Consider the following 27,158-nt stretch of genomic DNA (forward strand, 5'->3'; position numbering starts at 1 on the left):
TTAGGTTTATATTTCTTTACGCAGGCTAATTGTGGAACAAATCAGGGAGGCATACTGTATTCTCTTGTCTCTTAATTAATTAATCCTTCACTTATTTTTCTAGACAAATGGGTGAAAAAATGGTGTTTAAATATTAAATTTTTCTTTCTGAAAAAGGAACACGTGATTCAACAGTTTATTTTCTGTTACAATCATAATTTCATCATATGAAATCCAAGGTTACTCTGTGCTCTAAAATAGTCAGCACGTTCCTCATCTTTTTGTGGACATGCAAGGGGTCAAATAATTTTGTGGGTTTTCCTGCTTCTTTTCCACTTCTCTTGTTACCACTTCCAGAAGTCAGTATCTGCAATGTCTTCACACAAGTCTACGCTTTAGAACCAAGATTTTTTGGGTGCACTCATATCAGCATAACGTTCGTGGAACATTTTGTGTAACTGTTGAAAGAGTGTCTGCCTTTCATTTTATTAGTGACAATGGTAGACAACTGCTCCTGTTTGTTAGTTAATAGTTATCATCGCTTCTCACCCAAGTTCAAAGCATTTCTAGCCAGCCTTCACCTAACAGCTGCTTTTGTTGAATGTTTTGATGAATCGTATAAAATTGTGTGTGACTTTTGCTGCAATATGCACTTTACAGATCCTTTGCTGCTTTTCCAGCTAAAAAGAGAGGAGTGAGGACTACAAAGAGTTTCCATATTTCTTAATCTAACTGTAAGTCCCAAAATGCACATTCATGTCTCTTCCACAGAATGGCAAGGAAATTTTACAACAGCTACAAGCTCCTGGGTAGCAGGTTTGTTGTTATCATTTTCAATTCCACCTAAGATGTTGGCTTTCTTCCTTAAACTTGTTTTTTCCATCATTATCCCACTTCAAGAAATCCATCTGCCTCTGACTCTCCCTCTCCACACTGCTACTTGGTTTTTTTATCCTGAAATTGTTTAATGGGTGACCTTTGCCTAGACTTAATCTGTTACGAATTGCCACATCCAGACTTGGACTCCCATTTTTAAATACCTTGACAATATATTGCTTTTCCAGATGCTTCTATTTTCTGTAAGAATACATGAATGTATCAATATGTCAAATATCTTAAAAGCACCAAAGCATACCGAACAAGCAAGAAAAGCCACAAAATGGAACTCCAGCTGATTCATGGTGAACCTGATTATTTGCTTCTCAAGTTATTAACAACACCATTCCTGTGTTGGCTATGACTAAGATGAAATGTAGCAACTCCATTTGGTTTATAATACTGAGGATACAAAAGATAATAATGCTTACCTGGTATCTTTTAAGCTTTTGATATCTTGTGTTCTTTTATCCAAGATTAAGACAGATGTTTTTTGAATCAACAGGCTGCTCTGGGGTATCAGACAGTGTTCCAGGTGGATATCTTTATTCATTTACATGAACTTCTGTGTTGCTTCCCTTGGGGAAATATAAAGAGTCACATATTTATAAGACCCCATAATGCTAAAGGCCTTATCTGTTCAATTGACTGATGCTTATAATTACAGCATGACAGAAGGTAACAGACCAACATATTCATTTTTAGTGCATAATTACACCCTGAGCAAGAATAGTTGGAATTACTATGAATGGGGAAGAACCATTCAGTTACATTATAGAAAAGTAAAATAGAATGGTTTCAGTTGGAAGGGATATTGAGAATACTCTAGTTCTACTTTTCCTGTCATGCAAAGGAAAACTTTCTACTAGGGCCAGGTTTCTCAAAGGCCCCATCCAACCTGGCCTCAAACACCTGCAGGGATGGGGCATCCACAGCTTCTCCAGGAAATCTGTTTCAGTGTCTCACCACCCTCACAGTAAAGAATTTCTTCCCAATAGCCAATCTAAACACATCCCTTTCATTCAAAGTCATTTCCCCTTGTCCTATCACTACATGTTATCTTTAAAAGTCCCCCTCCAGCTCTCTTGTAGGGCCCCCTTTTGGTACTGGAAGGCCATTAGAAAAATCTTTTCTGAGCCTTTTCTTCTCCAGGCTGAACAATCCTAATGCTTTCAGTCTGCTGTCACAGGAGAGGGCTCTATTCCTCTGATCATTTTTGTGGACTCCCTCTGGACCTCTGCTGAGGATCCCGGAGCTGGATGAGCACTCCAGGTGGGGTCTCAGGGACAGAAGGGGGTAGAGGGACAGAATCACATCCCCTGACCTGCTGGCCACACAGCTTTTGATGCAGCCCAGGATGGGGTTTGATTTTCTGGGCTGTGAGTGCCCACTGTCCACTCATGTCCAGCTTCTCATCCACCAACAACCCCAATTCTTTCACACTAGGGCTGTTCTTGATCCATTCTCTGCCCAGACTGTACTTCTGCTCAGGACTGCCGAGACCCAGGTGCAGGATGTTGTACTTGACCTTGTTGAACTTCATGAGGTTCACTCAGACCCACCTCTCAGGCCTATCCAGGTCCCTCCAGCATCATCCCTTCCCTCCAGCACGTTGATGGCACCACAAGCCTTGCGTCATCAGTGAACTTGCTGAGGGTGCACTCCATCCCACTGCCCATGTCACTGACAAAGATATTTAGCAGCACCAGTCCCAGGGTTCCCTGAGGAAGCCTCTCATCAATGGTCTCCACTTGGACATGGAGCTGCTGCAACTCTCTGAGTGTGAGCTTCAAGTTTTTTCCATATCCATGGAGTGGTCCAGATGTCAACTCCGTGTCTCTGGTTTAGAGACAAGGATGTTGTGTGGGACAGTGTCAAATGCCTTGCACAAGTCCAGGTAGATGAGGTCAGTCACTCTTTCTTCATCCACAGTCTCTGTAATCCTGTCATAGAAGACCACCAAATTTGTCAGGCATGATTTGTCATCAGTGAAGCCTGTCACCAATCACCTCGGTATTTTCTGTGAGCCTTAGTGTAGTTTCCAGGAGGATCAGCTCCGTGGTTTTGCCAGGCACTGAGTGGCCTGTAGTTCCCTGGACCTTTCTTACTTCCCTTCCTTAGTTTCCTTTTTTAAAACAGGGGTTATATTTCCCCTTTTCCAGTCAGTGGGAACTTCACTGGACTGCCATGACTTCTCAAATATGATGGATAGTGGCTTAGCTACTTCCTTCATCAATTCTCTCAGGACCCAAATAAGCATCTGATTGGGTCCCACAGATTTATGCACCTTGAGGTTCCTTAGATATTCTTGATCTTCTCCTACAGTGTGCCTCTTCATTCTCCCAATCCCTGCCTTTACATTCCACAATTTGGGTGGTGTGATTGGAGAATTTACTGGTGAAGAAAGAGGCAAAAAAGTCATTGAGTACCATAGCCTTCTCCATCTCCTTGCTAACTAGGTCTACTCTTTCCTTCTGGAGATGGCTCTCATTTTCTCTAGTCTTCCTATTATCACTAGTGTACCTATAGAGGCTTTTTTTGTTGCCCTTGATGTCCCTGGAGAGATTTAATTCTGTCAGGGATTTAGTTTTCCTAATCTAATCCCTGGATACCTGGACAATTCATCTGTATTATTCCCAGGCTACCTGTCCTTGCTCCAGTTGTCTGTAGGCTTCCTTTTAGTGTTTGAATTTATCTGGGAGCTCCATGTTCATCCATGCAGGCCTCCTGACATTTTTGCCTGATATCCTCTTCTTTGGAATGCATCATTCCTGAGTCTGAAGGAGGTGAATCTTGAATATTAGCCAGTTTTTCTGGACCCTTCTTCCTTCCAGGGCTTTAACCCATGGCACTCTAACAAGCAGGTCTCTGAAGAGGCCAAGCCAGCTGTCCTGAAGTCCAGGGCAGTGAGCTTGCTGTGCTCCCTCCTTGCTGCCCTAAGGATCTCAAATTCCACAATTTCATGGTCACTGCAGCCAAGGCTGTCCCTGAGCTTCACGTCCCCCACCAGCCCCTCCTTGTTGGTGAGAACAAGGTCCAGCACAGCAACTCTCCTTGCTGGCTTCTCTATCACTTGGAGAAGAAAATTATCATGAAAGCACTCCAGGAACCTCACGGGTTGCTTAATTCCCGGCTGTGTTGTCCTTCCAACAGATATTGGGGTGGTTGAAGTTCCCCATGAGGTGCAGGGCTTGTGATCACAAGGTCACTCCTATCTGTCTATAGATGACTCATGTCACCTGTCCCTCCCCTCCCTTGAATCCTGACCCACAAGCTCTCCTCATCCATCCCCAGGCAGAGCTCCATGCACTCCAGTTGGTAATTGACATAGAAGGTGACACCTCCTCCTCGTCTCCCCTGCCTGTTTTATTAAAGAGGAATATATAAAATACATAGAATTATTTTTTCATGACCATGTTCTTGGCCTTTAAAACATTATTAGGAAGCAAGAATATTGTTTAAAATGCTTTGAAACAGTTTCTGTAGAGAGCGATGTATTTTATTAAACCAACTACATATAAGTGTAAAGATAGTAAGTGTTGTCATGGTTTAACCCCAAGTGGCCACTCAGCCCCCTGCAGCCGCTTGTTTCCTCCCACCAAATGCGATAAGGGAGAGAATTGGAAGGGTAAAAGCGAGAAAACTTGTGGCTTGAGGTACAGGCAGTCTAATAGGCAAAGCAAAAGCCACACATGCAAGCAAAGCAAAACAAGGAAATAATTCACTCCTTCCCATGGGCAGGCAGGTGTTCAGCCAGCTCCAGGAAAGCCAAGCTTCATCATGGACAAGGGTGACTTGGGACTACAAATGCTATCTCTCCAAATATCCCTCTCTTCCTTCTTCATCCCCCAGCTTTATAAGCTGAGCATGACGTCATATAGTACGGAATACCCCTTGGGTCAGCTGGGGTCGGCTCTTCTGGCTGTGTCCCCTTCCCAGCTCCTTGTGTGCCCCCAATCCACTTGCTGCTGGGGTGGAGTGAAGAGCAGAAAAGGCCTTGGCTTTGCATAAGTACTGCTCAGCAGAAAGGAAAACATTCCTGAATTATCAACACAGTTTCCAGGACAAGTCCCAAACCCATCCCCATACTAGATACTGTGAAGAAAATTAACTCCATCACAGCCCAAATCAGCACGGATGTTTTATAGCATATTGTAAATACCATAAATCTAAGTGAATAAAAGTGCACATATGAAAGAACAAGTCTTTCTTTAATTAGGTAAAGTGTAACAGGATTATCAAAATTCAGCCATGACTTCAGAAAAAAAAATAAACCAAAACAAAAGGTAAGCCACTGGGAAGAATGCTTTCAGAAGGATGTCTGAAATCTTCAGATTCTTCATGTAAAATCTGGCCAGGACATCCTTTGATTTTCCTATCTACTTTAGTGCAGTCAGCCTTTCATTGTCTGTTTCTTCCTGGGGTTTTTCATCCCTCCCCGATCTCTCCTCTTCACAAAGTCCACTGAAGTCCAGTGTGTTTTTTAGACAGAAAACAAACAGGAACTGGTCTTTCACATACCCTGAGCGCTCTAAGTCCTAATGAAACTGAAACCATTGGGATGGTCCTACTGTCTCACCCCAGCACTGTATGCTGTGTAACAGGGCTGATGAAGGCACCTGTCTCTGGAGACGATTGGGAGCTGTTGATGTTAACCAAAGATGAGATTGCTGAGAGCAGGTTACATTGGCCATGGATGTCAGAACACAGAATACAGAAATATCAGACATTTCCCATGGAGTAACATTTCTTCATTTCCTATGGAGCAGCTTTTGCAGCTCCCCGCTCAGAAGTGCTTGTAAGCCTCACTGCTGGAGAGTCCTGGAATCTGAAGTGTGGCTTCCCTGCTGAACTGTAAGCCTAACCAATGGGGAAGCCTTGGGTATTGTAGCTCATTCAGTTGAGCTATGTCAACATAATGTAAGGCTGAGATTGCCACTATTTTACTTTAAACTTTTTTAGCTTTCTGATGTCCATTTATCACTGAATTGAAAGAGTTCATTTTAAAGTAAGAAAAACCTAGGCACAGAATATACTTTAAGCAAAAACTGAGAAGAGCAAAGGAAAGGGGTAATGATTTTAAACTGAAAGAGGGTAGGTTTAGACTGTAAATAAGAAAGAAGATTTTTACAATGAAGGCAGTGAAACACTGGCATAGGTTGCCTAGAGAACTGGGAGGTGCCCCATCTCTGGAAACACTCAAGGTCAGGTTGGACAGGGCTCTGAGCAACCTGATTTAGTCGAATATGTCCCTGCTTAATGCCAGGGGGTGGACTAAATGACCTTTAAAGTTGCCATTCAGGCCAAACCGTTCTATGACTCTATGGTTCTATGAAAGTTGTGGTGACCAAGCGCTCCCTCTTGTGTGTTACAGGAAGAGCAGAAGGTCCATGCCTGCGTAAGTCTTGTCTCGGGCAGTGCAACGCGGGCAGCCCCCCTGAATTAAAAAAAAAAAGGAAAAGACTTCTTATCTGTCTGACCCTCTTACTTACAAATATATTTTAAAAAGACATTGAAGATCAAAGGACTGTGTTTTCATGAATACAGATTCACAAATTCTTCTCGTCAGTAAGACTTAGAACTGACTCCACAAGAGTGCATGTGGGGTCTTTCAGATGGTAGCTAGGGTCACAACTTTCCCAATAATCTCCCTTCTGATTCCATGATGGCCAACTCCCTGTACTGCAGCAGCTCTCAGTCTGTTTCTCTGTGAAGCTGTAAATGTGGAAGTACAGTAAATACTTAATTTTGGGCGCATCTAAATTTGGGTTTCATCTAGAACTTTTACTGGAATGTGTTATTTTTTTGGTGTGTACTGTTTGGATGTGTTTTGGCTTTTATGTAATCAATTAATATGAGCATAGACAGTAGCACGCTGACTTTTTAGAGTCAAACAAGCTCATTTCTTGTTCACTGCAGTTTTGAAAACAGGAGAACAGAGGTTAGAAAATGCACTGAACCTTCAAAAAAAGGATAAATTCAAGCAGTTTTCAGGTCTGGTGATTTTTTCCTTCACAGCATGACTTTGCACAAATCACACTGAAACTGTGTGACGAAACTGTGTCAGTATACTTGACTGCCACTCAGTGTTTTTTGCAGGTGCCAGAGTTGTTCAAGGTTGCTTCTGAAAGTACGAAGGAAAGTGAAAAAAAGATTAATTTGTATTATATCCTGGCTTATTTTAGTAATTTTAACCTATCCAAAATTGAGAACTGTACCGGTAAGTAAAGAGGAATTAAAATCTTGATACCGTGACAGAACAAGGTTTATTATTTATATAAAATCTGTCAAAACAAGCCCAAAGCAAAGATGTTTAAAACTGAGATACTTAAAATGGTGAAGCTATACCATGAAAGGTAGGTTGAGTAGCAAGATAAAGCCTATTGTGGAATGAACTCTAAGTGAGAATTAAATTAAAATAGTAAAGTGTATTTTTTAACTACTGCACACAACCAGATTTATGGAAATATACGAGGACCACATTGACTAATGAATTTTATGAAAACACCTTTCAAAACTTCTAGTATGGAGGACTGCATATTAAAGGATTGTAAAGGTGAAGAACAGCTTTTTCTGTTTTACTACTCAAATAACAGGAAATGTTATTTGAGTCATAAGATCTCATTTTCTCTGCTTGAAATTGCATCCATATCTACAACCCCTAATATGGGCAAAAGGTCTCTAACTACCTCAGGAGAAAAGATTTGAAACTTGACTCAGCTACTGAGCTGAGAAGAAGAAACACAGACATCTGAATTCATTCTACTTTGGAAGTTTCTTCGGTCTTTCTGCAGTTGCTTCCACCTGTTTCTGAAAAACTGAAACAATAAAACGAATGTTTGTTTTCTTCTAGTCTTTGACTGAGAACTATGTTTTAACTTTACACTTAAGGTAAAAAAGATCATTAATAAAATATATCTCTGCATGCAAGTTTTGGGAAAGTTGGAATATAGAATTCCACTTGCAAATATTCTGTCATAATAGAGAAAAATATCATAAAGGTTTTTCTCAGGCAAGAACCACACTGAGAGCATGGGAAACAGAGCATAGTTAAACAGATAGTCCAGTTGGAAAGAAAAACTCTTCATATGACTCCCTCTAAAATATATTTATTGAACTTATTTTGGGTTTAATATTAAAATATTATTTGTGCAGTAAGATGATAAAGAAAATGTGATTTTTTTTTTTTTTTTTATTTCACAAACAGAATGGTCATACATGGAGACAGAACAATGAAAACTGGGAAGAATCTGGGAACAGCAACAGCAGAACCAACAACCTAATCCTTTTTTTTTTAATTCCTTGTAAGGATTAGAAATTATTAATCAGCTAACTCAGTGAAAACTGTAATGAAATCAACAAGTACAAAGGTATATGTGATGTTCTAAAACAGAAAAGCTCAGCTCTTTAGTGTTTCAAACTAAAATACAGCTCCATGTACTGTTTGGGGAATTGGGTATTGCTGTGACTAGGGTGTGCAAGGAATAAATAAATCAAGCCAGTTTCAAGCTGCAAAAGAAGTACTGAAGTTCATAAGCAGTTCAGGTTGCTAATAGCTAGTTCTCAATTACTATCATGATCACTACATACACAAAACCATTAGTCCTTAAAAAATCTATCCCAGATGAGCTGCAAGAACACAATGCAGTGGAGTTGATGCCATGCAGTGAGTGCCGACGGCTCCATCCTTGGTGGTCCTTGGTCACCACGATAAGGATAACCAGGCTCGAGAGCTTCTTGCAGGCAGTTGCTTTCTTCACTCAGTTTATGTTTTATACTCTCTGAGCCCAGCCCAAAAGAAAAGGAAGTGATCTCATTTGTTCTTGCTGACTTATTTTGGGAGTTGGGATGTCTGGGTTTTTGCTTATTTTACAGGTGTCACCAGACACCTTTCTTGCCTGCTCTGCTTCTTTCTCCTTCTGTTTTTTGTTTGGTGACAGGTTTCCAATTGTAATTTCTTAGGTAAGCTTCATTTTGCTCATTTAATGAGGCTTTAAAATAGCTGGAAAGAATGAACTAGGAAACTGTGAGCTGTACAGGATTGTTTCAGTTGCTGTCAAAAATCACAGAGCAAGTCTTCCTGAAACATATTTCTTGCCATATGAAGAAGAAGGTGATTAGGTGACACAGGTTCTATGAGCCTGTAGTCACTGATTTAAGTAAAATGGCTGGAACTGCATCGTATGGCCTAGATATAATCCGCTTTTGAGCTGTGTCAGCTATCAGCCAACACTTAAACGCAATCTAAAATAAAACAGTGTGTTTAAATGAAAGCAGCAAATATCTGAGGATTAACTGTAGATGGAAAATCTCTGCTTCAGAGGCGGGGTGGGTCCTTGGTAAAGCATCTCCCATCTCGCTTTAATCCACACCTGCATATCTATCCAAGTCCTCAACATATGAATTTGGGGTACCTCTGTCCTGTGAAATCCACAGTCCTCAAACTGATGCCCAGGCTTCTTATGCAGTGCTGAGGGTGAAAATCACAGGTTTAACAAGCTTACATAAGACTCCTTTTCCAGGGGAGCAAAATGGGACTCCAGATCTACTCCAGATTACAAGATCATGCTCCTGCCTGGGAGATTGGACCCAAATTTTCCTTTTCCAAGTCCATCTCATTTGCCACAGAACTTAACATTAATGTAATAAGAATGGGGGTTATTTTTGTGTTATTCCTGTGAATCTGTAAACTGGGAAAGGCTGAGAAAGTTGGGGCTGTCCAGTCTGGAAAAGTGAAGGTTGTGTGGAGATCTTCCAGCATCTGAAGGGGGCTTACAGGGAAGCTGGAGAGGGACCATGCATCAGGAATTGTAGTGACAGTACAAGTTATAAAGGGTACAAATTGAAAGAGGGGAAATTTAGTTTAGATATTAGGGAGAAATTTTCTACTGTGAGGTGGTGAGACACTGGAACAGATTGCCCAGGAGGCTGCGGATACCCCAACCCTGGCAGTGTTCAAGGCCAGGTTGGACAAGGCCTTGAGCAACCTTGCCTAGTGGGAGGTGTCTCTGCCCATGGCAGCGGGCGTTGACACTAGATGATCTTTAAGATTCTTTCCAAGGCCTTAACATTCTATTATTCTATGATTCTATTTACTGGATTAGAACTTGAAAGCCGATACTGCTGAAGACAGTGTGTGCACTGTGACGGCTGCTTTATCTCTCTGGAGCACTGAACGTTTCAGGATCTGCGAAGCAGAACTCTCCAAATCCCTCCCTCTGTACACTCCGCTTCTCGGAGGGCACCGAGGCCGCTTTTCGCCGCCGCTCGGAGCCCACGATTCCCAGCCTTAGGTCGCTCCAGGTGGTACCCTCGGAACAACTTAACCCGCGGGCACCCGCCCTGCGCAGGCACCAAGCAGCCAGCTGTGACACGCCAGAGCCGTGCCGGCCCCCTTTCCCGCCCCTTTCCCGCCGGACACACGTCCGCACATCCCGGAACCGCTCTGTGGAGACGGCGCGGCCGCGCGGGCGCTTCCGGGTGGCAGCTGTGCGTCCCGCCTGGGCCCCTCGGCCACGCCGCGTCCCGCCGCAGCCCCGCAGCCCCGCAGCCCCGCAGCCCCCTCGCCCCTCCGCGCCGCCCTCGCGTCCCCCTTCTCCAGGCGATGCCGCCGCGGGGCTCCCGGGGGCCGCTGCCGCCCTTGCTGCTGGTGGCGGCGCTGGCGGCCTGCGTGGCGCAGGCCTCCGAGATCACCTTCGAGCTGCCCGACAACGCCAAGCAGTGCTTCTACGAGGAGATCGCCCAGGGCACCAAGTGCACCCTCGAGTTCCAGGTACCCGGCCGGGAGGCGCCGCCCCGGGCGCGGGCGCCGCGCTGGCCCCGCTGGGCGCGGCCCCGAACAGGGACCGCTGCCGGGAGCTCCCGCTCGCCTCCGGCATTTAGGGATTATTTGGATCCAGTGAGGAGTTTCCAGCTCAGCTGCGGCGAGGAGGCTTCAGTGTAGTGCAGGGCTGAGGGGGACACGCAGAGCTGGCTCTGAAAACTGGCGGTGTCTTTGCCCTGGTCGCTGCCGTGTCATGTCCCGCCCCAACAGCGCGGAGAATACCTAGAGCACACCTGACCCACAAGGTGCTGCGAAAGTAATTCCCTTGTGGTTTACGAAGCACCGACGGGATCAGCACAGTACATCCTAAGAGCTGATGCTTCGTATTTCAGAGCACAGTTCAGATTGGGGTTACGTAGTAAACAGTAAAAGGGTGATGGGACAAGGATGCGGTACAGCATCACTGTTTTGATGCCTATGAGTGTATCTGCGGGGTTGGAGCCTTTCAGTCTGGCACTTTAGCTGATGAAGTCACTAACAGTAAAGCAGCAGCATGAGAGAAAAATAGTCCTTGATGACAGAAATCACAGTTACCTTTGAGGGGTTTTGAAGGGGCTGTGTGATTCTATAGGCTGACTATTCCTGTTGAAGTTCTGCGGTTTTTTTCTTTCTCAGTTGCTGCCATATATTGGTTCTTGCTACTCTGTCTTATGTGTTCTAGCTCCTGGGTATCTTTTTCCCTGCCCAAGTGCTTCTTGTCCCTGCTTGTTTCTTCCATGAAGTCTTTTATGTGCAGTACTTTCCCTGCAGTTTTGAATTGGATATCACTGTGCAGATCAGCCTGCTCTTGCCATTTTTTTTGGTGCCCAGAACGGGAGTAGCATTGATAAAAGAAAAGTCTGGATTTGACCAGCCACTGGTAGACTAAAGTGCTGTGTGAATGTCCTTTAACAGTGTGTCTTAAGGGCCGACAGGAGGCACAGGCAAGCTCTGTAGGAAGGATTCCTAGGGCAGCTTCAAAGCTCTGGCCAGTCTTTACCACCTCGATGTAAACTGACACCTTCAGGGTGATCTCGCTGAATGCAAGTGACTTTCATGTAATTGGTAAAAAGCACACCCTGGTCAAGTTGGAGATTGTATTTCTGAAATGAAGAGCTATGTTATTGCTTGCCAACTGGATACTTTCAGAACTTCATTTTTGTGGAGGAGCTGCTGCTCCAGTTTGTTTCAATTGTATCATTAAAGTCATTTTAATAACTTGGTAACTCAGTAAACTGATGAGAGTTTAAACAATGCTCAGTGGAGTGGAGTGAAGTGCATATACACAGATACTAAAATATTTCAGTGATTTCTGCACACATATAAAATGAATATGCCTTTAGATGTAAGTCTCTTCCTCTTTCAGTATCTTTATCTTAAAGGTAAAAATTTGTGGTAAGGATAAAGTGTAAAACTGCTACTGTAAGAGTCATCAGAACACCAAGTTGCGAATACCTAAACTCCCTACAGTCTTTCTGTAGAATCCTGGTAGCAATACTCTGTACACCAACAACAATCAAAGCCTCAAACAAACCCTTGCGACCGTGAAGTTTTGAGTCACTTGGAGGCATTATCTGGATGTGCTGGTTTTTGGAAGCACTGCTGTGTCCAACTGTGCGGGAAGGAGGCACCAGGACCCCCAGAACATCTCTCTGTTGAGGAGCAGGCAGGAAGACTGGACAGATTGAAATTCACGTTTTACTGGTTGAACACCATCCCTGCAGTTTAAGGCAGCTGATACAGTTGGGCAGATACTCTTCTGGCCACACAGAAAGGAAATGTCTTACTGCATGTTGGCAGTCTCAGACAGATGAACTGATTCCATGGACAACTTGTTTATACAGCAAATGATTGACTTGTTACAGTAATGTCTTTGCAGTCCCATTGAGCTTCATCTACTGTAGCCTTTGCTGTTGTTGAGTTATTTATAACAAAGTAATTAAAATTGCTTTCCAAAGGGTTTGAAAATACAGTTGACATTACATATGGTGAACCTAAAGCATTTTTTATTATTTTCTGTGTGTCTTCCGTAGGAAAATAATTTTGCAGACTTGCTTTGAAAGTTTTTCAGATTAATGCATTATATTGGTAAAGCACTTGTCAAAGCAAAAAGCTTTGCAGTGCCACTTGACAGATGATACTTCTTAGAAGAAATGCATAAATATCCATTTTGCTAAAGAGACCATATCTTGCTTTGTGTTCTCAGGTGATCACTGGAGGTCATTACGATGTTGACTGTCGGCTGGAAGATCCTGATGGTGTTGTGTTGTACAAGGAGATGAAGAAACAATATGATAGCTTCACATTTACTGCATCCAGAAACGGAACATACAAATTCTGCTTCAGCAATGAGTTCTCTACTTTCACACACAAAACTGTGTACTTTGATTTCCAAGTTGGAGAAGATCCGCCACTGTTTCCTAGTGAGAACAGAGTAACTGCACTTACCCAGGTAAAATGCTGTTGTGTTTGACAGAAGTTTTTAGGTGGAGACAATTTTTTTCCAAGTTCAGCTGCATTGGATACCTACATCACTTTTGAAAATAAATGGATTGGAGCTCTTAAAATATTCCAAATTACTACAAATAAGCTTTCTTTGTAAAGATAAGATTTATAGAACACAGGATGGAGCTCAGAAGGGATTGCTAAGTGCTTAAGAGGAAGTTAGGACAGTAACATAAACTTAAGGCCACTATTGTTTGGGGTTTGGGGTTTTATTTGGTGTTTTGGTTGGTTGGTTGGGGTTTTTGGTTGGTTTTGGTTGGTTGGTTGGGGTTTTTTAAGTTTCTAAGGGAACTTCTTTTCAATGCCACAGTTTTGTGCCTCTTGAAATGTGGGTTTTGCAAACTAGATATTGGTGGAATAGGGTTTCCAAAATGTCAAGATTTTGGAGAAACTCCGGGAATTGTTTCTGTATTTAAAATAGTAAGAGTTTTTTGGGGAGGAGTACTCGTGTAACTACCATTTTTAAAATGGAGAAGAAAATTCCGGCAAAATAAACAAATTACTGAAGTCATCTGTATTTAGCTGGCTTCTAGATATATGACCTTTATAAGACTACAAAATGTCAGAGCATCATTGTTACTATATTCTCAGAATTTGGCAGTTTTGTACCACCTCTACACAATCTAAATATATCAAAACTTCCTTTGGACACTTAATGAATTCCTACACATGTCCTTACATTATAACCATCACCAAACCTCACTTTAAGCAGCAATTATAGGATGCTGGATATGGTCACTGTTGTGCTAGTCTAAACTAAACAGTATAAATACCACTTCCCAAATGCCAGCCTCATTTGAATTCACATCACACAAGGCTTCAGTAACTGAGGTTTGTAACGAGTAAATGACTTGCTGTGAATTCAGTTACAGCTCATGCCTCTTCCTTCTTGTCACTTTTCTGCGCTGCTTCATTCTGTGTGTTCTGATTCTTGATACTGTATCTCTCCATCTCTTTTCCTTCTTTGTTGAGAAAGTTCTTTTTGCAGTTCTCTTCAGGCTTGTAGCATGGTCAAATTTGGGCAGCCTTTCATGGGGAGAGTTGAAGGTAAATCCCTAAAGCCAGAGTGACTTTGTGTTTAAATCCCTTATGCAAATTAGGAGATTTATACAATGTATCAATGAGACCAATGGCAAAACTTAGTTTAGAAAAACTCTTCCTGAATTTTGTTGAGAAATACTTTTACTTACAGAAGATAAAACTGAAAATGGAAAAGGTTTATATAAAAATTATCTAGGGCTTGGAAAACTGGTAATACTTTTTTAATGAAAAATTACAGTGGAATTGGGCAAGTTGCTAAGTATTTTTATATGAGTATGTTATGGAGCATTTGGGAGCACTTAAAGGTCACAATTGTCCCTCTCTAACCACTTTTTGTATACATGAGTAAGAGAATGGTCTCTTGACAACAGAACAGACATTGTACAACTTGAGTGAGAATTAAGCGGTGAAGAATGTCGTACTTGTGAAACAGAATCATTCAGTGTTTATGGTGTGCATTTAATGTTACAAGCAACTGCTTCTTTTCCTGTGGAATTAAAAGCTGGGGGATCACTGACATTTCTGAAATGTTTCTGGTGTTCATTTTGAACCCAAATACATATGAATTTAAAATTTGTTTAACCATTCTCAGAGACTGTTGCTTTTTATTAGATTGCAATTTTACCTGCTTCTGTACTTAGCAGTGTCACATTCTTGTGTGTAAAGTTTGATCAGCATAAGTTAAATTTTTCTGTATTTGCACTATTTGGTCTGACATTGGACTGAGTTAATCCTTAGCTTGCAAAGTTACATGACTCCTAATTTTAAGTATCAAAGCACAAAACCACTGCAGGGTTCTTAATTCCATGGTGTGTATTTGTTTCTCCAGATGGAGTCTGCGTGTGTTTCAATTCATGAAGCTTTGAAGTCTGTCATCGACTATCAGACTCATTTCCGCCTGAGGGAAGCGCAGGGCCGCAGCAGAGCAGAGGATTTGAACACAAGGGTGGCCTACTGGTCAATAGGGGAAGCAATCATTCTTCTTGTTGTTAGTATTGGGCAGGTATTTCTCCTTAAAAGCTTCTTCTCAGATAAAAGAACCACAACAACCCGTGTTGGATCGTAACTAGCAGTGGTTCATTGTGTGTTACTCATCTCTAAAGATTAACGGTTCTCCAATTAATTGTAAGTGCAAAGGATCTGAATATATGCAACATTCAAATGTGTATATCCCTCATCTCTTAAAAATCACAAACAGCCCCAAAAACTTATGAAAGGGACACATGATTTGAAATATTTTTAAAGATACTTTGGAACTTCGGTGTTTTTTGATTCCTATACTAAAATATCTGGCAGTGTTCAGTTTCTCTTTATTTCTACTGATATTAATCCAGACAGAGTTTGATTTTTACCAGTAAGATTAACAATCAGCAGTATAACATTTATAAGTAACCCAACAGTCTAGTGTCTGAGAGATGATACATGTGAAAATTTGGTTTGATTTTAATTTTCAGGCTGAATGTCTTGGATTTTAAAGAAGAAAATATGATGAACTGTAGTGCACTGTTCTGATTTGCTGTTAAAAAAATAATGCAGTGGTACCCCTTGCTTTTTTGTAAAATTGTCAAAAGATTGGCACTGCATTGTGATGCAAATTCTTCATCAGCCTGGAAAGTCTCCATCTTCAGAATTTGCTCCATTTTATACTTGATTATGATTGCTTAAACATACATTCTTCTGTAATAAAATAAATGCATTTTCTCTTTTACAGTGTTTTACTAAAGAAATTTTAAGCTGAGACTACTCAGGAAATCCACTTCTGTATACAAAAAAAATCCAAATTTCCAAGTTTATTTAAACAACATGCAATAGAGTAGGGAGTCTTCTAACTTTGTCACTGAAACTGTACAGTTTCTGTACTCAAATATATGGCTGCTGCTTTTCAGATTAAAGACCAGAAGTAGTTTGGTCTGTTAAGCAGCACAGCATGAGCACTGGACGAGGCTGTATTCTGTTAGGCACATAAAAAGCTTTTTACTAAATTTTTTTCCTGTTAAGAGGGCAATTTGATATTGATTCTGCATAGTGCAAGTGCTGTAAATTTTCCTCTATGTGGTGTACAGAGACATGATGGTCTCATGTGTCTAATTCCCACTCCTTTTTGCTAATGGTCAGGAAATATTCTAAGTATTTCAGGTGATTTTTTTTTTGTAGAGTTAGAGTTACATTGTTTCCACTGCTCATGTCTTCAGTAGGTTAGGTACTGTAAAGTCCTGTTTTATTTGGTCGTGGAAGGTAGTAAATGTATGTTTGTACCCATAGTTTAAGTTGAGCTGGTCATAGTAAGGCTAAACTCCTTCAAATGGTTCTGGAGGAATAAGTAGACCAATCAATTCTTAAATGCACACAAACTAAACTAAAGTAAAAAATCTGTCATGAGTTACTAGCTAAATCAAAAGATGCTTCTTGAACAAGTTCTTGGCAAGCAGAGAAAGAGTGCTAAACCCTTATTAGTTGCCTGTATTATTGCTAGCAGAAATTTGAAATTACATATTCAGGTGACACTTGAACAGTCTGAAAAAATGATCTAAGATGACTTGACTTTAAAACCTTGTCATGGCTGAAGAAAATAGAAGTGGCCGTACTCTGTTATGAACTGAATGACTGCTCTTTTAGAAACAAAAGGAAAACCTCAAACAGCTCAAGAGGTATTCAGAAGTTAATGTAGGTAAAATTCAGGATTACATGTGAAGTTTTACTCTCCTGTACTGAATTTTAAATACTGTAGTCCCATTTTGGGATTCAGGTTTCCCAGAAATAGACTCACTAACACAAGAAAACAAGAGTCTGCTCTTGTCTTGTGATACAAGTCTGTGCCTGCACACAACATTCTTGGTTGTACCTATATGCTTTATTCTTGTGTTTCAGCAGCTGATGTTCAGTTCTTCTTGTTCTGCATTGCACACAGTAATGAAGCAAGTGGTACACTCTGGGTGCAAGTGTCAAATGAAAACGTGATTTAGTTTCAATGGTGTTCACTGTTATCTTCTGGAGTTTGAATATTAGTTATGTAGCTTTAACCACAACAAAAGCATTTGTATTAAAGCTTGAAACGTGTTGGGTTTTTTTTTTTCCACTGAGTTGTTCTGTGTGCTGGCAAAATTGGTAAACAATGGTATAGAACTGGTGATGGTCAACCATCGCATACATGTCTTTTTATTCTTTCACAATGTTTGAATGTGTGAAGTGGGACTGTTCAGCTCAATATTACTCCCACTGCAGAGGTTTAGTGGACTTGACTTTTGCATTGAAGTTAGGTGTGTGAACCAATGCTCTGGTATCCTGCTGCATGATATGCAGCAATAGCTTAAAAATGCCTTTATTTTTGTGTTGTTAAAAACATGGCACAAATACACATTTAAACATAGCTGTATATAGTTTTTAAAATAACTGACTGAATAGGATATAATAAAACACACATGCTAACACGCAGTGGGCGAGGAAGTGCATTGTGACTTTTGGTTAAAGCTGCACCTTTTTAAAATATGAACACTTTGGTTAATGGTGTGATACTCAAGTAAACACCTTGCATTAAAGGGGATATAACTGTGTTTTTAATTGCTAAAGCCTCTGGGTTTCGGCTATGCGTTGGATGTTTTCTGTTTACAAAACTTTTTTTCATGTCCTGAAATGTCAGTTCTTTAGTTTGGGTGTGGGGAAAAAAAGTTTAGTTTGAATAAGAGAAAAAGCAGACCCTGTGAATGTTGTATGGGGAAATAAAAATTAATATATGAATGTGGTCTGATTGTTTTGTTTGCATAGGGGATTGGGCAACATTATTCGTCAAAAAAGCTTTGAATCATGATTTGAGTAGTCAACTTGTATTTTAACCTATTACAGTTAATCTACCACCTGAGACTTGATCATCACTTCTATTGCTGAACATCACGAAGTGTACAGGTTCACTGTTGTTCATAATCAGCTGTGCTTAGCAAGGTAGTGTGGTTCCTGGCTCTTTGCTCACCACATTAGTAATGCAGGCAGCGATATTCATAAATATGTTCCTGTTGAAGTAGAATTCACAGTATTTGCCTACAGATGCCAGGAATTATTTGGGACCTGCTGCATCTTTTCACAATTCTCTGGATACAAAATTATGGGGTGAGCTAGAAAGGTGCATGCAATTAGTGTTACCCAATGATGGGATATAAATTTCAAATATGTAGTAACTAAATGTGTGATTGGAGGTACTTTGTATTGTGTTGCTTAGTTAAGTTTTAAAAAACAGATACGGTAGGCATCACTGCATTGTGTGGGCATCTTCCAAAATGACTCTTTTCTTGCTGTTTATGTTTCTCCTATGTCAGTTGCTGTACAACCAAAAAATTTCAAGACTATTTATACAGTACTTTGATTAAAAAAAGCTTTTGTCTAGAAATATGGGTAAGTTCTCTTTCAGTGATGTGTTATTATGGTCAAGTAGTTGTCTGGGGCTTTTTTTGGGTGCACAGCACACAGGATTTTAAAGTAGCTTAAGAGAAGTTGTAGTCTGAAGTTCTTTTCCTACTGAAAACTAATAATCCTACAAAAAAGAAAAGTAGACAAAGAGAAAAGATTAGTCAGTGGATCAGCTGACACACAGGATGATGATGAAAGCTTTTATCAAGGAGGAAGTAGAAATGTACTCTGGACAGCCGCAAATCTGAACAATTTCCTGGACCACCAGGCTGTGCGAGGGCACAACTGCAGCAGGGACACCACAACCTGGGTTTTGGATGACTTCTGCAACAGCAGCAGTTACTGAAAGCAATTTTTAAAGCCTGACCCTGCAGTTCAGCAGGTTATAACACATCTGTGTGCAGAGAACTGGCATACTGCACCAGCTTGCTCTAGGAGAGGTCCTGTGCTCCATCTGTGAGTGATGTTCATGACTGGGATGGATCCAGTTTCCCAAGTTTTCACAGCTGATACTTTGCATCTCTAAGGGAAAGCCATCTTACTGCATATTAACAAGAACTCAGATTTACACTTCTAGTGCAATTCTGGAGTCATTGCTACTGACTTCAGAGGATTTTGTGTGGATTGACTGTCAAGTGTTATCAAAGTGTGTCTCCTAATCCTTATTCTTGATGTGTAAACAATTTGTGCCCTTTCATTTCTGCCTAACTGGGCTCACCACAGGAATGCTCATACTAAATCCCATACACCAGTAAGGGAAGCATCATCTAATGTCAGTGATTATTTTAAACTTAAGTCTTAGCAATCCTCATTACCTTCATTGAATTATTTCCCTCAGCCACTGAAGTAGGCACTCTGCATTTGCAGCTGATGAGTGCTAATCCTGCTTGACAGTGAGACCATGGAGATGTTTTTTGAAGTGATTGAAATCTTCCAACATCACCTGATTTCTTGCTATTTAAAAAAAAAAGATCCAAGTCCTTTTTCTGAATAGCTCAGTGGAGGAGCCATTCTCCAGGGGTGAGATGAAACCAAGAGTTTAACATGGGTCCTAAATAAGATTGTTGTAAAGTCTTTCACATTCCTCCCCTTGACTTCCAGAATCAAGCTCCAGAAAAGCAAGGTTATGCTGTGTGCATACTTAGGGCACTACTGATTTTGACTGAGTAAGTGTTGTGAGACAAAGGGAAGTGGTGACTCATCTCAGCTTAGGAAACACTCTGGTTACCTGACAGTAGCAGCGCATAAAAGGTTCATTATTTGTATTAAAAAGTCCATGCTACACACCACAGGGCAAGATCTTATGGAAGCATAAAGTGGTTTTACTTAGCAACACTCCTAAGCAGAACAATTTGAGTCGTGCCTTCTCTCCTACTTGCTTACAAGAACCAGGACCTGTGTAAGTGGTCTAGGCAGCATCACTCATACGTAACACTTGATTTTAAGCAAGTGAACTGCCTTGTGTCAATGTTTTGTGTTTCTCATTGCTACAGGCTCTTTTGCTGGTGAACTAACAGGAAAGGGAGCAATACAGAGTATGCTGCAGCTTTGTTACCAGCCTGTTTTCAGGATAGAGTCCTCTGCTGATGAGCCATCTGCACTGTGGTTTTACCAGAGTGCAGAAACCGATCTTGACAGGAACACTACATTCCTTAATTTCAGTGCTGATAATTGTGTGTTTGGTTGTCAGTAGAAGCCACTGAACAGAACTTCCTAAAGACTTCTGTGATCTGAATCTCTCAGTGTGGGATGCTGTCGAGCTTGGAATGCTGCACACGAAAGGCAATACAGCAGGATGCATCCCTTCAACACCCTGCATTGTTCAGGCACACATTTCATAGCTGAATCTATTTTGTTGGTGTGTTCCTACAAGAAGGATGCCTCCTGCCAGACCGGGCATGATTAGTTATCAGCTGCATATCTGAGAGGTCTCCACTTGATGGGAGTATTCCTGATTTAAGCAGTAACCTTTTTGTTAGGGATAAAATTGGTTCCTATCTGTGTCTTGGACATTCTTTCTGAAATTTATGTACAGGGATTTTCCTGGCACCAAGGACAGCAGATTTGTTCAGACCTGCTTGCTGTAAATGAATATTCTTTATAAATTGCCAAAAAGAAAGTATTTTGATATATTTGATGTGCAGAATATGAAGAATTGAGAAGCAGCATTTTCTTTCTGGAAGAAATCAAACATGAGGAAGAAAGGTTTGGGAACGTTAACGTATTGGTACAAGACCAGCTTTTTTGACACAGCACTGTTTTTTGCTCTGGTGTTGGAAGAACAAAATACCACTGGATGTTAAAGAATTATCTCAACAGGGGCAGAAAAAGGTGGTAAGAGAGACAGAAGAGAGGGGGGAAAGGAGGAAGACTGAGGGAGGAAGAAAGGGAAGGAAGGAAAGGAGAGAACAGAGCAGAGAAAGGAGCCTATATGCTGGGTTTGGGAGGCTTGAGGTGTGCCCAGCTTGCTCCCTGTGACCAAGAGGTGCTCTCTCTCCCGCGATACGGTGGCCTTTGCTCACTGCTACTCCCAGCGCAGGTTCACAGCACAATCTGCAAAGAGCAGCTGTTGATTCACACCAGAATCAGCTCTTTCTAATGCATATTGGCACTCCAGTGTTAGGAATTCAATGAAAAATTCCCCGAGGGAACTCGGAAGCAACAAGTGTCAAAGGAACATGTGTCAAAGGTACAAGCTGGAAGAACAGTCGGCTGCTACAGCAAGGGAATGTGAAGAGTAGAGAAAGGTAACAATCAGGAGGTGCGGTAACCTGTGAAATGCTCTGCCTCCCACAAACCCAGTCAGTGTTACAAACCCAGCATGACTCTGCAGCTGTGTCTGAGAGGAGACAGACTCAAGCTGCACCAGGGGAGATTTAGATGGGACATTAGTAGGAATTTCTTCACTGAAAGGGTGACGAGACATAGGAATGGGCTGCCCAGGGAGGTGGTGGAGTCACCATCCCTGGAAGTGTTTGAGGGAAGACTGGATGTGGCACTTGGTGGTCGACATGGCGATGTTCGGTCACAGGTTGGACTCGATGAACCCCAGAGGTCTCTTCCAACCTGACTGATCCCGCGATTCTGTAATAGCTGTGACACACAGCGCACAAAACCCTCCCCGCATTCTGCACAACCCGCGGTCGCGATAGCTCCCTGGGGACACCCTGGCACCGGCGGGGCCAGCAGGAGGAGAAAGAACGGGGGGAAAGGCGGTTTTCCTCCAAGTCTCTACACAGAGGAACAGCAAGAGTGACTGTCGGGACACGCATGTGTCGGGACACGCGTGTGTCGCGACTGGCCAGCGGCGGGGGGGGCGGGGCGGCGTGCGGAGCGACCTCTCTGCCATCCGCTCGCCGGGGCTGCCGAGCTGGCGGGCAGCCCGTCACGTGTGCGGGCGGTGGCAGCGATTGGTCAGGCCTGGCTCCGACATGGCGGCGGGCGCGGTGTCCAACCCGTCCCAGCTCCTGCCGCTCGGTACCGGGGGCCCGGCGGGTTCCGCCCGGGCTGGGGTCCCTCTGCGGGCGGGGACGGGAGGCTGCGGGGCCCTCTGCGTGTCCTGAGCGGCGCTGCCGCCTGGCGGGAAGCGGGAGGGCAGGAGCGCGCCCCACGTGGGGCGGCGGGTCCCGCGCGCGCCCCGGCGGCATTTTGGAGGGGTGTGGGAGGGCGGGCGGAGTAGAGAGGGAGTGGGGGCGTTGGGGGGTGTGTTTGGCATCTGTGAGTGTGGGGCTGAGGGAGGGGGGGTGTGGTGGGCGTGCGTGTGAGGGTGTGGGGGGGCTGATGTGTAGGGGGATGTGTCCGTGTCCGTGTGTCTGTAAATAATCACAAACAAGTTGTAAGGCGCAAGAGGGTGCTTTGTACAACATACATTTCCCCGTGTGCTTACAGAGCTTGTGGACAAGTGCATAGGGTCACGCATTCACATCGTGATGAAGAGCGACAAAGAAATTGTCGGGACACTTCTGGGATTCGATGACTTCGTCAGTATCCTTCGATGGGAGTTCAAGGCTGCCCACTTCAGTCCTTTGGCTCAATTCGTTTATTGCTTGTGAGAATTTTGAGTTCACTGGGTAGAACCTTTTTATATGGATCAGTTGTATTATTCTGATATTTTCAACTTTCAGGTAAAATCACAGCATGGTATAAACTGAAAATAGCATTAAACGTTTTTGATATAAAACTTTGGGCCTTGTTTTCCTTGAAACTGGATTTTCAGATATGGTGTTGGAAGATGTCACAGAGTTGTAAGTATTCCTCTTTTTGCTATTTAATGTTTGGTTTGCTGAGGCAAAATACGGTATAAGATCTGTAAGCAAAATGTTATATTTTTGGAATACTTGCCAGCTAACCAGTTTTTCCTTAGACTGAAACTAGAGTAGGGTGATCTGTTCAGGACAGCCACGCCATAGAGTAGCTGTTGAATGATTTATAGTTGTAATGGGGTTCCTGATTTGTGATCGTAATTTTAATTGTGTTGAACTTTCCATTTCCGTCTCCATAAGGCCTAGGCAGAGATTAAAAAAGGTAGGAAACTAAAGGATAAGTGTTTATTACTTTGTTATGCCATGTTGATATGTGGTATTCAAGAAATTGCCAAGCTTTAGAGGGTGAACACACATCTTCATGTACTGAGTAGAAGAGATCGTTTTTAGAGGGCAGGTAGCTTTCTTTACCCAGGCGGTCCATTTAGTAAGATCACACTGCAGTGTGGCTGGTTTGTTTGTTAGTTCCAACAAGGAACTAACACAGAGATTTCTGTCAGTTCTGTGGTCAAAACTGGAGCTGTTGTCCCTGGTTCTGTGTTCTCACTTGCTGTTTCTAATCCTCCTTCAGTGAGATTACACCTGAGGGCAGAAGAATCACCAAGCTAGACCAGATTCTGCTAAATGGAAATAACATAACAATGGTAAGTGATCATTGCTCATGTGTTGATTTTCTTTACCTGTAAATCAGCAGTTGAGTTTCACTACTCTAAACTGAGCTTTCCAGACAGTTCCATTGCATCAGGAGTTTTCAAGTACCTTCTGGGTCATCTTTGTTTATGAATTATGTTGGAAAACAGACCTTACTGCCTTACTTGTTACATGCTGTGGTTTACAAAAGAATAATGCAAAGACCATGGCTCTAGTTTTGTTTTTGTGATTGTTTTTCTGGTCTTCACGCAAGGAGTCGCTGATTTTATTAGAACTATGGAATTCTTAAGGTTGGAAAAGATCTCCAAGATTGTAGACTCCAACCTTTGACCGAACACCACCATGCCAACTAAAGTGTCATGCCCAGTTGTTTCTTGCACACTTGCAGGGATAGTGTCTCCACCACTTCCCTGGGCAGTACATTCCAATGCCTGACAACCTTTCCAATGAAGAAATTCTTCCTGATATCCATCCCGAGCCTCCTCTGATGCAGCTTGTCCTGTCACTAGTTGCCTAGGAGAAGAGGCTAACCCCCACCTGGCTACAGCCTTCTTTTAAGTAGTTATAGGCCAGCTCTTCCAGGGCCTTTTAGCTCTGGAGTGTTTGCTTGTGCACATGGGTCAGACGTTCATGTGTGTACATGTGTGTTTGCAGCAGTTTGGATGCTGACAAGCTCATTGAGTCATTTGGTGATCATGATACCATGTGGTGCCCTGAGAGCTACACCTTTATGTGCTCTGCCAAAAAATCTGGAGGTGTGTTGGATTATACCAAATCAAAAGCACTAGGATTTTTAGTTTGTCATGTGCTGATGTGTGTAGATTAGTACTGAAACAGCAGGTAAGTGTTGTGATTATGCATCCCTGAGTTGAATTCTGCAGCTTCTTAGATGCACACAAGCAGACCCGAGCAGCTCTTTTGCTTGTCTGCATAGATGGCCACAAAGCCCAGACTTTGTACACGAGTGTATTCCTAATTTTGTGGGAAGAGGAAGGCTAACTTGAGTCTAAGTTGGTTCTGTATGAGTGAGAAATTATCTCCATTTTTATTGTTTTACCTGTCTTGCACCTCTGCACTTTGTGTCTGAGCAAATGCCATTCTTGACTTAATTTCAAAGCCTTTTTCCGCTTTGGTTTTTGTTCTGCATCCTTACAGGACAGCACATGTTCTGACTCCTCATATGGGGTGAAATTCCTACCATCCATTTAAGCTGGTGGTGTACTGCCTATGAAGCAGAAGCTGGTGATTCTTAGAGTGCAAATTTTCAGCAAGACATAGATACATTTCTGCATTAGATCTTGGGTCTCTTTTGGGGACACATCTTCCCATATCAGAAAGTCTGTGCTTTGGAATATTTCTTATTTTGGTCCCCAAAACAGTGAAGCTCTTTCTCTTTAGAAATGCTCAGCTGATTATGACGAAGATAGGGAATGGTTATTTTTTTTTTCCCCATGTTTTTGCTTTTATATTTCTTCTGTTGCTCAGTTCTTTGCTTCTTTCACAAGAAAATGCTCTGCTGACTTACTCCCTGCTGCCTTTTTGGTATGTATGTCTCTTGCCATAACTGACTTCCTCTTTTGTGAGAGGAAGGTAATACTGAGTCTAAAAAACACTTTTGTGGTCTGCCATGAAGTCTCCATCTACTAAAATGCTTGTTGTAAAGCAAGAGCTGTCATGTATGGGTTTGTAAAGCTCAGCTTTATGGCACTAATACAAAAATGTCCTTTTCTTTTATAGCTGGTTCCTGGAGGAGAAGGACCTGAAGTATAAAGTGATGCAGTTGTCATCTGTGAAGACATGTTATTCATATATATTTTATATGTGTATGTGTAAAATCTAAATAGAGATTTTGGGATAGAGGTGTGTTTTGGTGTGGATTGTCTGTTTGCTGTGTTTATACACTTAACATTTTACAATAGACAAGGATTTTCTCTTCAGGAAAGGTGCTGATGGCAATGTTGACTTTGTAAGTTGAAATCATGACTTTCTTGTAAAGATACATGAACGTCTTTTGAATAAAAGGCTTTCTTTTTGTTAGTTACTGCGTTCTCTTATGTAAGTGCACAAGTTGGATAATTTTATAACTAGTTGATGGAATAGAAAAATTACTGTTAGATTTCAGTTGCCATCAGTCTTCAGTTTTTTTACATCTGTCATATTTGTTTTTGGACCAAGTCTATATAATACACAAGTCATCAGCCAGAAGTAGCTGTTCTTTGGCACACAGGCAGACACTGAGCTGGATATTTTGTTTAAAGGCTGCTTTGGGCTATGTCACTGGAAACTATGTGGCAGCTGCTGTAGAATTCTGAAAGCCCTTCAAACAGTGCATCCATTTGATGCTCACCAGCTGCCTTGGGGTTCAGCTCTCTTGGACTTCTTTTACTTGGTGGATACACTTCCCTATGGCAGTTGGCAAGTGAGAACAGACAGACCAGACCTAATTCATGTTCAGGGGGTAAAAAACCCAAAGGCTGGTGCTAAAACTTCGCATTGATGTCAGTGGTGACTCTGCTTTCACCACTCACTGATGCTCTGTATACTCAAATTGGGAGCTGCCTGTGCCTGCTTGCATTGTTCAGAGCACTCGGTTTAAAATAAATGGGTTTTTTTGGCTGCATCTGTTCTCCTGTGAGGTAAAAACTTGACAGATATTGCAAGCTACTGTTTTAGGACAATTTCTGTAAAGTGAGGAACTGCTGTTTTGTCACAATGCCATGCTGCCACTGCAGCTTATGCTTCCATAGTACAGCTCTCAACTGGCTTCCATTTGTAAATGTCTTTGGAGAGTAGTCACAGGTCTTACTGTAGACAAGGAGGGGCACAGCGTGGGCTCACACAGACAGGATGTACTTTACCTTCCCATCAGCAGAAGGAAGAAGAGTTGAAGAAGGGGGCTCATGAGCAAGAGACAGCAAGGAAGCTGCTGGAGATCTTTCTGCCTTGCTTCAGCTGACAGAAACACTGCCTTCTGCTATCTGGGCCTGAGCTCACAAAGCAGTGAGAACTTCTCGCTGTAGCCTGTTAAAGGGGAGAGAGTCCCTCTCCTATCCCAGGGAGTGTGCGACTTCTGGCTCATGTGTTCTGAATAAATGATCTGCAATTGCAATGTTTAGATTGTGTGGTGACAATCTCTACCATTTACTCCTTGAACAGTTTTTTCTATTGCCATTTCATTCTCCAGCCTTTTCTAAATACATATATTAAAAAAAATGTATTTTTTTAAACTTACATTTGGTTGAAACATCATCTGCTAGTGTTTGCCTCAAACACTTTCTTTCCTAGAAACAAGTTGAGTCTTCTCATTAGAACACTGGAAAGATTTCTAGCCAGTGCAGCACTACGGTGTTGGGATTTTGTTGAATAAGATTCTGTGTATGTTCCAGTGTGTGTGCAGATCTCAACTGTTTGCTTGGCATTCATTATTCCTGTAGCCTTTTGCTTTGGAAGTGTGGTAGTGAGCTTGTCAATTCAATAAGTGAGTGCTGGTGCTTTTTGTTCTTCCTCTGTTAGAAATCAAGTGCTTATTCAAACTGCACTGTCCTGTAGAAGTTGTGACACTGGTGTTCTCCAGAATGCTATTGAGGGTGCAACTACAAGTAGGTAACTTGAAAGAAGAACCTTAGGCTTTAAAAAGATAGAAA

The 27,158-nt window shown here is 42.1% G+C and overlaps 2 protein-coding genes across 2 annotated transcripts; both read left to right on the forward strand.

Annotated features, from left to right (window-relative positions):
• Positions 1-10,286: 10,286 nt before the first annotated feature.
• TMED7 (transmembrane p24 trafficking protein 7) lies at positions 10,287-17,938 on the forward strand. The gene is made up of 3 exons (XM_051789479.1): positions 10,287-10,627; positions 12,864-13,109; positions 15,033-17,938. The coding sequence occupies exons 1-3, from the start codon at positions 10,460-10,462 to the stop codon at positions 15,267-15,269; spliced, it is 651 nt and encodes a 216-aa protein (XP_051645439.1). The 5' UTR covers positions 10,287-10,459; the 3' UTR covers positions 15,270-17,938.
• Positions 17,939-21,970: 4,032 nt separating this feature from the next.
• On the forward strand, positions 21,971-26,623 carry LSM5 (LSM5 homolog, U6 small nuclear RNA and mRNA degradation associated). Its single transcript, XM_051789506.1, has 5 exons — positions 21,971-22,078; positions 22,490-22,585; positions 22,818-22,845; positions 23,435-23,507; positions 25,252-26,623. Exons 1-5 carry the CDS (start codon positions 22,033-22,035, stop codon positions 25,282-25,284), a joined length of 276 nt encoding a protein of 91 aa, XP_051645466.1. The 5' UTR covers positions 21,971-22,032; the 3' UTR covers positions 25,285-26,623.
• Positions 26,624-27,158: the final 535 nt, after the last annotated feature.

Source organism: Manacus candei, unplaced genomic scaffold (assembly GCF_025592945.1).
Source record: "Manacus candei isolate 608988 ecotype Guabito, Panama unplaced genomic scaffold, ASM2559294v1 h1tg000027l, whole genome shotgun sequence".
Lineage (NCBI taxonomy): Eukaryota > Metazoa > Chordata > Aves > Passeriformes > Pipridae > Manacus > Manacus candei.

Bases quoted from the DNA above. Each gene is read 5' to 3' on its own strand.
- TMED7 (XM_051789479.1), top strand. From the start codon at position 10,460: ATGCCGCCGCGGGGCTCCCGGGGGCCGCTGCCGCCCTTGCTGCTGGTG. The intron at 10,628-12,863 runs GTACCCGGCCGG...TTGTGTTCTCAG, and splicing joins AGTGCACCCTCGAGTTCCAG to GTGATCACTGGAGGTCATTA. The intron at 13,110-15,032 runs GTAAAATGCTGT...TTGTTTCTCCAG, and splicing joins GAGTAACTGCACTTACCCAG to ATGGAGTCTGCGTGTGTTTC.
- LSM5 (XM_051789506.1), top strand. From the start codon at position 22,033: ATGGCGGCGGGCGCGGTGTCCAACCCGTCCCAGCTCCTGCCGCTCG. The intron at 22,079-22,489 runs GTACCGGGGGCC...GTGTGCTTACAG, and splicing joins GTCCCAGCTCCTGCCGCTCG to AGCTTGTGGACAAGTGCATA. The intron at 23,508-25,251 runs GTAAGTGATCAT...TTTCTTTTATAG, and splicing joins ATGGAAATAACATAACAATG to CTGGTTCCTGGAGGAGAAGG.